This window comes from Scyliorhinus torazame, chromosome 17 (genome assembly GCF_047496885.1).
Source record: "Scyliorhinus torazame isolate Kashiwa2021f chromosome 17, sScyTor2.1, whole genome shotgun sequence".
In the NCBI taxonomy this organism is placed as follows: domain Eukaryota; kingdom Metazoa; phylum Chordata; class Chondrichthyes; order Carcharhiniformes; family Scyliorhinidae; genus Scyliorhinus; species Scyliorhinus torazame.
In genome coordinates, this window is record NC_092723.1 from 98,634,093 (window position 1) to 98,644,075 (window position 9,983).

The 9,983-nt window shown below is 43.7% G+C and overlaps 1 protein-coding gene across 1 annotated transcript; it reads right to left on the reverse strand.

Annotated features, from left to right (window-relative positions):
- Positions 1–368: 368 nt before the first annotated feature.
- Positions 369–9,263, reverse strand: LOC140394015 (serotonin N-acetyltransferase-like). Its single transcript, XM_072480785.1, has 3 exons — positions 8,918–9,263; positions 7,421–7,575; positions 369–1,630 (listed from the first exon to the last, which is right to left on the reverse strand). Exons 1-3 carry the CDS (start codon positions 9,246–9,248, stop codon positions 1,325–1,327), a joined length of 792 nt encoding a protein of 263 aa, XP_072336886.1. The 5' UTR covers positions 9,249–9,263; the 3' UTR covers positions 369–1,324.
- Positions 9,264–9,983: the final 720 nt, after the last annotated feature.

Sequence of the window (9,983 nt, forward strand, 5' to 3'; positions counted from 1 at the left end):
CTCTCATCCTCTTGCAAAAAGAAAAGCCCTAGCTCCCTCAACCTTTCCTCATAAGACCTATCCTGCAAACCAGGCAGCATCCTGGTAAATCTCCTTTGCACCCTTTCCAATGCTTCCACGTCCTTCCTATAATGAAGTGACCAGAACTGCCCACAATACTCCAAATGTGGTCTCACCAGGGTCATGTATAGTTGCAGCATAACCCCGCGGCTCTTAAACTCAAGCTTAACCTTAAATTTAAACTCAAGATGGAAATATACAAGTCATATTTACCATAACTTAGTCTAACATCTGATCTGATTGGTACTGTAATGTTATGAGAGAAAGTGCAGGGGAGATTATTAATGGTTAACAGTATTGAGTCTCTGTTTGGTACGATGATGATATATTTTATTGAAAAACAATTCCAGTACAAGTAAAGTAAATTTAATAAATTACAGACAAAACACAGTATCTACAAAGATACATAATGCATTTAGATTTTGGCAATATACAAATAACCTCAACTGAAGCCAACCAAATAAATAACACAATTTAAAGATTGAAAGACAATATTTAATTACAGTAATGGAATATTCAGTTATTCAAAGTTGGGTGGGCTATAAAATGGACAGCAATCTGATCCTATAGGTTGTCTGCTGGACAGGTTAGATTAAAATTGCCCACATTTCTTTGGCAATATTTTATCGTTAGCTTTAAAACAGCATTGCAAGGAGTAGATAAGGGACTTTGGGAAAGACATGGATGAATAAAGAGAAATTATGGTGGAACATATCCTTTGGAAATAAATACTGGATTGGTGGCCTGATCTTTAATATACCATAATATATTAATATCAATATTAACCACATAATTGTTGAAATAATTGGATTTCTTTCACAATCTATTTATAGTTAAATGTAATGTGACTAGTTCAGCATGTTGGTGCACTAGAAGGATACTTGACCTATTTTCTTTTTACGTGAAGTAGCAAACAAACTTTCCATTAAAGATCACAACAAATAGTGGGCATGTACAACTTTGAGCCCCAGGATGTGAATGAGTGGAGATTGCGGATGTGTGGCTGCTTGATGCACCTGCTAAAGTTGAGGGCTCTTCCATGATTTCTCAGAGTGCTAATTTTAGTCAATCAACTCAAACACCGGCACCAAGTTCATGACTACGCTTTTGTTAATCTACTTAAAATGGGGAAAAAAGAGTGCTGACTGTGAAACTTCACAGACACTTTAAGGTGAACTCCAGTCCATTCAAGATATCATGGAGGAAATTGAATCACTGTGTTTGAAAAATAACAGATTTATATTGCTAAACTTGACACCAATACTTAACAGCCACTGTTTCTCCGCAGATAAGCTCCCCCTCCAAGAACATATTCCATTTCTGTAAATGTCAGAGGACCCACTGCTATACCGGAAGGTCCAACCTCTTTAAAGCCAGCTTTCTGGTAAAATGTGATCAAGAAATCTTCACACATTAGAACAGCTCGTTTGACTGTGGGGAGACATCGTAGATATTGTAAATATCGCCATAAAATAATTGAACCTTTCCCCTGCTGACGGCACCTGTGGTGAACGGCCAAGACATGGATGTGGACAGTGGGACCCCCGGGAACGTGAATGGTCAGAGCATCCTACATGTAATTCAAACATTAACATGTTAATTTCTGAAGTTACAGAAGAATTAATGCATGCACATTAGATTGGTTAACAAACAACTTAAAATTCTCAATCCATTATATAGTAGGTGCAAGCAAATAACATAAATATTGATGCAGTTAAAAGCAAAATACTGAGGATGCTGAAAAAACCCAGAAAATGTTGGCTCAATGCAGCAGGTCTGGCAGCATCTGTGGAGAGAAAAACAGAGCTAACACTTTGGGTTTCAATGAGCCTTCTACAAAACTCTGCTTCTTGATGCTTGATTTCCTCATTTTGGTCAGGGCATCAAGGTGCCAAGCAGAGGTTCAGGTACTGTAATAAAATCGGAAGGTAAGTCCAGATGGGCTGCTTTCACAAAGCCTGCACACAATCATCAAGCTGTGTTGGTCAGTATATCGGGAGCTGGAAGCCCAGGTCATTTCCAGGGTCAGAGCCTCCGCATCAAATGCCCTAATGCGTGGAGGTAAACTTGGTGCCCAGTTTGTGATGCTGAGTGTCCCCAGGAGGCGGAAGCTGCCTGCAGAACATGAATTGCAAAGGCAGAGGATGGGCATGCCGCTCATCGCCAAAGAGAGCAGGCAACTGCTCTGAGGGCCAGCAGCATGGACACTAAAAGAATGTGACCTTATGGCCAAAAAGGAAATGTAAACTGTCCACTGTATGATCCACCAAGTCTTGAAACCGTTCACTGCTTTGAAGAATTGGTTGGATCGTCCATGCTAAATTGGCCCTTAGCATCCAAAGATGTGCAGGTTAGGTGGATCGGCATGATCAATGTGCGGGCTTTCGGAGTTAGGGCGGGAGACTGCGTAGAGCGGGCCTGGGAGGGTGCTCTTTTGGGAGGTCGTTGCAGACTCGATGGGCCAAATGGCCTCCTCCTGCACTGTAGGGAATATATGGAAAAAACATCTGTGCACACCTGCACCAAGTGTTTGGGTTCGCCAAATTCATATTTGAAAATTGCCTTCTGGCCCTCCTAAGATCATTAACAAGCTCCTCAGCTTAATGGGCTGTTAATTGGAGGCAAGTGGATCCCATGAACCCCTCCCTTTGAAAATCAACGCACATCTCGGAAGTGCAGGATCCAGAGACGTCCTGGAATGCACTTTTCAAATCCCACTGGCTCCTTTGCCAGTTGAAAATGCAGCCCTGGGTGTCAGTAACTAGGAAGTTCCTGGGCTTTGCAAGAGTGCCCAGGCCAACTTGCTGTCAAAATGCAAAGCAGTGACTGCATATTTTGAAGATGTTCGTTGCTCAGATAACTGTGGTGTTTCTTACACATGCCACATTGTTGAACCATAATAATTTAATGTACCACCAGTCAATTTCTTAATATAGATGTGCAAATATTTTCAAATGGAACCTTTGAAAGAATAAAATATTACTTAATCATCTTTGTCTCTAGAGTTATTGTGTTCTTTTCTCTGTTGCTTATACAGCTGGGCGAATGTTTTCATTGCACATTAAACCTTTGTCTTCTTTCAACCTATTCTAGATTGGCATTCATGGTCTTCAAGGTACAGGAAAAAATGTTTAGTTTGAACTTAAAGTCTTGCTCTTTGTACATTGTTTCCTCCTAAATCCTTTCTGGACTGCAGCAGCACAATGCCACTTTCTCAAGGGCAATTAGGGATGGTCAATAAATGCCAGCCTACAACCCATTAATACATTTTTTAAAGTTAAATTTATCATCTCTGGCACTCACGTATTTTACAGGCATATCCTTACTCAACTAATGCTGTAAGTTTGAGTGGAGCATATTGATCTTAAATATATAATGTCAATTGAATCTTAATTTGTGAAGTGAAGTCATTTTCCATTTTTTAAAATTTCATTTGTTCATGGGTTGTGGCCGTTGGAGGCTAGACCAGCATTCATTGCCTGTCCCTAATTGCCCTTGAGGGGACAATTAAGAGTCAACAACATTGCTGTTGATCTGGAGTCACATGTAGGCCAGACCAGGTAAGGACGGCAGATGGCAGTGGTCAGCACTTCTGCCTCAACAGCTCCAGGATCCCAAGTTCAATTCCAGCCTTGGTTGACTGTGTGGATTTGCACTTTCTCCCCCCTGTCTGCGTGGGTTTCCTCCGGATGCTCTAGTTTTCTCCCACAGTCCAAAGATGTGCAGGTTAGGTGGATGGATTGGCCACGCTAAATTGCCCCTTAATGTCCCAAATGTTAGATTGGGTTACTGGGTTATGGTGGAAACCTGGACTTAAGTAGGGTGCTCTTTCCAAGGGCCAGTGCAGACTCAATGGGCTGAATGGCCTCCTTCTGCACTATAAATTCTATTTCCTTCCCGAAGGGCATCAATGAACCAGATGAGTTTTTTCAACAATGGTTTCATGGTCATCGTTAGACTTTTAATTCCAGATTTTTATTGAATTCAAATTTCACCATCTGCAGTGGTGGGATTCGAACCCGGGATCCCAGAGGGTTACCCTGGGTTTACTGGTTTACTATTGTCCAATGACCACGACGCCACCGCCTTCCCAGCAGTTTCATTTTTGTGGAACAATTTAAATTTGGTTCTTCTACTTTATTACAGGAGTTTTGTATTGGTAAAAGTAAATCATTCAAATTGTAATGAGTAGTTACCATATTTGAAGGACTTTGCTGAAATATTGGGCTGTCTTTTTAATCAGTTATGTATATCTGAACTTGCAGAAATTAGCTTCCGTCCTTCATTTCACTGACTCTCGAAAAGTGGAAGTTTTGAAAGTCTGCTGATGGCAAAATTGTAGGGGGTAGAAAGGATATAAAAACACCAAGTCTGGATTACATGTAATGGAATAATGTGTAGGTGTAGAAACTTCAATTACAAGCATGAATTATTGTGCCTTGGAGTTGAAGGAAGAAAATAATATTACAGACCACTTTTTATAAAGGTCTCTGTAATATGAGATGACAAATATATGCAATAGCAAATGGAGCTTTGATGCGGGGATAAAATATTATAAGATTAGGGATGGACAGAAGCTTTAGTCAGAAGCTTTTTCCTAGGGTGGAAGAGTCAATTACCAGGGACATAGGTTTAAGCTGTGAGGGGCAAAGTTTAGAGAAGATGTGCGAGGGAAGTGGGTGCTGGAACTCGCTGTCAGAGGAGGTGGTGGAAGCGGATAGGATGGCGACGTTTAAGGGGCATCTTGACAAATACATGAATAGGTTGTGAATAGAGGGATATGGTCACCGGAAGTTTTTAGGTTAGACGAGCAGTATGGTCGGAGCAGGCTTGGAAGGCCAAAGGTCCTGGGCGGGATTCTGTGATCCTGATGCGGAGTGTTGACGCCGTCAGAAACGCAGACGCGTTTCTCGACGGCGTCAACACAGCCTCAGGATCAGCAATTCTGGCCCCCACGGCACTGGAGCGGTTCACGCTGCTCCAGCTGCTGATCCCAGCGTCAACTGGGCGCTGTGGGATCCGTCTATGCGCAGTGGCACCGGCGCCAACGCGCGCATGCGCAGTGGCTCCCTTCAACACGCCAGCCCCAGGAAACCCCCAGCCAAAGAGGTCAGCCCGCTTCTGTGGTCCCCGATCGTGTGCCAGGCCACATCGGACCCCCCCCCGCCCCGGGCCGGACCCCCACCCCCCCCACACCGAGTTCCCGCTGGCTGAGAGCAGGTGTGGACGGCGCCGGCGGGACTCGGCTTTTTTACGACGGCCGCTCGGCCCATCCCGGGTCAAGAATCGGCGGGGTGCTGCGTAGAGCGGCGCCGCACCAACCACGCCGGCGTCAATCACGTGCCGGTGTCAGGCAGCGTGGCACGATTCGCGCCGGTTGCGGGGATTCTTCGGCCCGGCCCTGAACTGAGAGAATCCGGCCCCTGTTCCTGTGCTGTTCTTTTCTTTGTTCTTTAATCAGACAGCACTTGGATGTCATTTAAATTGTGTTTCAAGTTCAATGAGTACATTACATTTTAGAGGTTAAAGGACAACAAAGATGATTTTCGAGCAAATATATGAAGGAAGATTCATTAATAAATTGAAGGGAAAGGTATGATTGAAATGTTTAATACTATAAGTTGGTGCAGATGTTATGAATTGCAATAACAGATGGCGTGAGTGAAAATTCACAGATCTGCCAGTCCCTAATGCAGGCGTACATCTCAAGCATGTACAAAGAACTAAATATTTCTCATGAAAATAAAAACCTCAAAATGAAGAAAAAAGATTAGAAAACATTTCTTCCTAAAAGGAATACAAATTAAGTCAAATATAGACCACACAGATGCTAAGACATCTGTAATAAGTGCAGGAAACCCTCAACAACAGATCCAACGTCTGCGGAGAATGCAGAGGAATATTAATGTTTCGAGTGAGGAAGGGGCTGATGCTTGGAGTGAGGTTTATCTGTCAGAACACCATACTCTCCCGGTGGAACACTATTTTTCTTCTCCCGGAGTTGCTGAGAAGTGCTGACTGAGACCGGAAGAACAAGAGGGCTTTTAATTAATAACAAAAGACAAATGGGGGACTTCACACATATTATCCGTTTGATCACCACCAGAAAGACTACTGGAAACCGAGCAAGAGGCCGTCAGAGAACGAAGCATTGAGACTCCCTTAAAGAACCAGCTTCACTAGAACTCCAACAGCCAGTTCCTCCACTGTTACTATGATCGGAAAGTTTGTTGTCTTATGGTCAGTGGCGCTTATGGAGAATGGATTTCCAGAACCAATTTATTTTGTCAGTTTCTTGTCCTTCCATTTACATTCCTTCACCCAACAATAGCCCCATTTAAAACTCTGCCTTTAGCTTCTCAAATCTTTTATGTTTCATTTTTATCTTGTTTGATTTTCTTCTTGTTACCCTCTGCCTCCCACTAATACCAGGGGCTGGTTTCTCCGCCCCGCCACATTTCAGTTTTACCGCGCCGGAGAGGTGCTCCATTACGCCAGCTAGTCAATGGGGTTTCCCATTGCGGGGCAGCCCCAGGGCGTCGGGAAACCCCCAGGCTACCGGCAAAACAGAGCATCCCACCGGCGGAGAATCCGATCCCTCTTCTGCCATTTAGGTGGCATCTAATCGATGGTTATATATTTGACTGATCATTCTGTATCTCTTTTTTGTTTTCCTACTTTCTGTTCATTTTTAACGGTCATTAATCTGTAATATCTTACAAGTGTGACAAAGACAAAGCTGAAATAATTCCAATTCCACATGTGCTGCCTTACGGGTTGGAGGTTACCAGAATACTATCTATCAGAATATTATCTATGTAAGAAACAACAGAGAGTCGTGACACAGCCCATCATGTGAACCCGCCTCCCATCCACTGACTCAGTTTACACCTCCCGCTGCCTTAAAAAGCCGTCAGCATAATTAAAGACCCCTCCCAGCCAGGTTATTCTCTCTTCCAACCTCTTCCATCGGGCAGGAGATACAAAAGTCTGAGAACACGCACTAACAGATTCAGAAACAACTTCTTCCCTGCTGTTACCAGACTCCTGAATGACCTGCTTATAGACTGAACTGATCACTCCACACTTCCTCTCTACTGAGTAGTATTACACCCCATATGCTCACCCGATGCCTGTACCTATGCATTTACATTGTGTGTTTATGTATGTCCTATGTTTTTTCATGTATGGAACGATCTGCCTGGACTGTACACTGAACAATACTTTTCACTGTACCTCAGTACACATGACAATAAATCAAATCAATATTTTGCTTTGATAAAGAAAAAAGCTCACACTATTTTACCCAATAGTTCAGGTAACAACACGCGTGTTGAGAGAAAAGTAAAAAGCAGCTGACCTGTGACAGTTTGTCCTTGCCCCATCCAGAGCCAATGACAAAGGCTACGAGCCTCCCCTCTTCAAACCAGCCAAGAGACAGCTCAGGGCACAATTCAAGAAAATGTCTCACTTCATCCATGTGTAAAGGACACTCTCCAGAGACAGAAATAAAAGCTAAGGATGAGCAAATAGAGAAGTGACAATGAGTTCCCAATCCTGATGTGCTGTACATTCAGAAATTACATCCAGGCGACTGACTCAAGCATCCAAAATTTCATATTCCTGTTACAAAGCCAGAAAATGCTGGACAATCTCAGCAGGTCTGACAACATCTGTGGAGCAAGAAATGGAGCTGATACTTGGAGTCTGGGTGACTATCAAAACATTTGTCATCCAGACTCGAAATGTTAGCTCCATTTTTCTCTCCACAGACACAGTCAGACCGGCTGCGATTGTCCAGCATTTTCTGCTTTTGTTTCAGATTCCAGCATCCGCAGCAAATTGCTTTTGGCTTCTCATACCTGCTGTTTGATTCAATGAATCATAGAATTTACAGTGCAGAAGGAGGCCATTCGGCCCATTGAGTCTGCACCGGCCCTTGGAAAGAGCACCCGACAAAAGCCCAACGTCCACCCTATCCCCATAACTCCATCCCACCTTGTTGGACACTAAGGGCAATTTAGCATAGCCAATCCTAACCTGCACATCTTTGGACTGTGGGAGGAAACCGGAGCACCCGGAGGAAACCCACGCACACACGGGGAGGATGTGCAAACTCCACACAGACAGTGACCCAAGCCGGGAATCGAACCTGGGACCCTGGAGCTGTGAAGCAACTGTGTTAACCACTGTGCTATCGTGTTGCCAGTGAGGCTAGTTTAAATTATGGCAGATGGACATTTAGAATTCAATTATCCAGAGCAAAATATTCTATTTGTACAAACTCATCTATCCAGAGACTAAACCAATATTTGACATTCAAATTTGATATAAATGTATATACAAAATAGCACCATACTGCTGGGTGGCACGGTAGCACATTGGTTAGCACTGTTGCTTCACAGCACCAGTCACTTGGGTCACTGTCTGTGTGGAGTCTGCACGTTCTCCCCGTGTCCTCCGGGTGCTCCGGTTTCCTCCCACAAGTCCCCACAAGTCCCGAAAGACGTGCTTGTTAGGTGAATTGGACATTCTGAATTCTCCCCCTGTGTACCCCAACAGGTGCCAGAATGTGGCGACTGGGCGATTTTCACAGTAACCTCATTGCAGTGTTAATGTAAGTCTACGTGTGACATTAATAAAGATGATTATAAATCTTCAATTAAATCAAAGAAACGCAAACATTCAGAAGAAGGGAATTAAAGTTTTAAAAATCTAATTTCAAACAGAATTCAATCGGTTACTTTAAAGATTCAAAAAAATTAGAACCATATGCAGAATTGACAGTGACGGTGAGGGAGGAGAGTCATTGGGGAGTGAGCGAGCTCCCGAGGGGAGAGAGGGAGCTGCCACCTACCTTCCCTCTCGATCTCGAACACGCTCAGAGCATCGGTGAGGCTCAGGTTCCTGAACTCGCTGGCGGGGAGAGTGTGGCGCCGGCCGCTGCCTGGCCTCGAACCCGCCGAGTACCTCAAAGCAAAGGGCTTGAGGAAAGGCGACGCGGTGTTTGGTGTCATCTCCAGCTTCAGCTCAGCAAAGACACGGGGAGTCCGCTTGGGCTGGAGGCTCTGGGGCTGCTTCTGACCAGTGCCTCTTCTCTGGGAGCTCTCTGCACGGTCTGCCTGCCCGTGTTTGCTGCATACCTTCTCATACAGACAAGAACTAATCCCACTCAGCAAGCAATTCATAATCAGTTTAGCCACTTCCAGAAGGCTGCCGATTGCCTGATGCAATTAACGCTATCACACTGATGTGTGCGATCTCCTCCCTAGGTGGGATTAATTTATATCTCTGGACATTATTGCTGCTTCCAATGCCCTATTTGCTCACAGTGAACAACAATGAAAGTTCAATCTATGCATATGTATGAAAGTATGAATTACAGAGGCAGACTGACACAGCATTCCCAGTGAGATTGCAGAAACAATTGTTCTGACCTTGCAGTTATCAACAAAATTAGGACCAAATCTGCAATGTTACAAATATTGTAAAGCATTCATTTAAGAATCTATAGTTTATTTGAGACATCCATTTCCTCTGCAGTTGTGGAGTTGTGGGTGGTAGGTTTGCTTTTCTCCCTCAATGGATTTGGTAATTTTAAAATAATAATCTTTATTGTCACAAGTCGGCATACATTAACACTGCAATGAAGTTACTGTGAAAAGAAATTTGTCGAAATTCTGTACATTTAAAATTTCCCTAGCCCGGCTTCAGACTTGTAATTCTGCAATGCTAATACTCTGAAATGTTTGAACGATATTTATACGTCTTCAGCCTGCGCCCTTACCCAAACAGCAGTGTGGCGACTAGGGGATTTTTACAGTAACTTCGTTGCAGTGTTAATGTAAGCCTACTTGTGACACTGATAAAGATTATTATTATTACTTTGAGAAGCTCCGCATATTTAACAAGGCGCAAGTCCG

Excerpts from the sequence above, each read along its gene's own strand:
- LOC140394015 (XM_072480785.1), bottom strand. The coding sequence starts at position 9,248 with ATGAATTGCTTGCTGAGTGGGATTAGTTCTTGTCTGTATGAGAAGGTA. Across the intron at positions 7,576-8,917 it reads GTTCGAGATCGAGAGGGAAG|CTTTTATTTCTGTCTCTGGA; the intron begins GTAGGTGGCAGC and ends GCTCATCCTTAG. Across the intron at positions 1,631-7,420 it reads GCAAGGACAAACTGTCACAG|GATGCTCTGACCATTCACGT; the intron begins GTCAGCTGCTTT and ends AATTACATGTAG.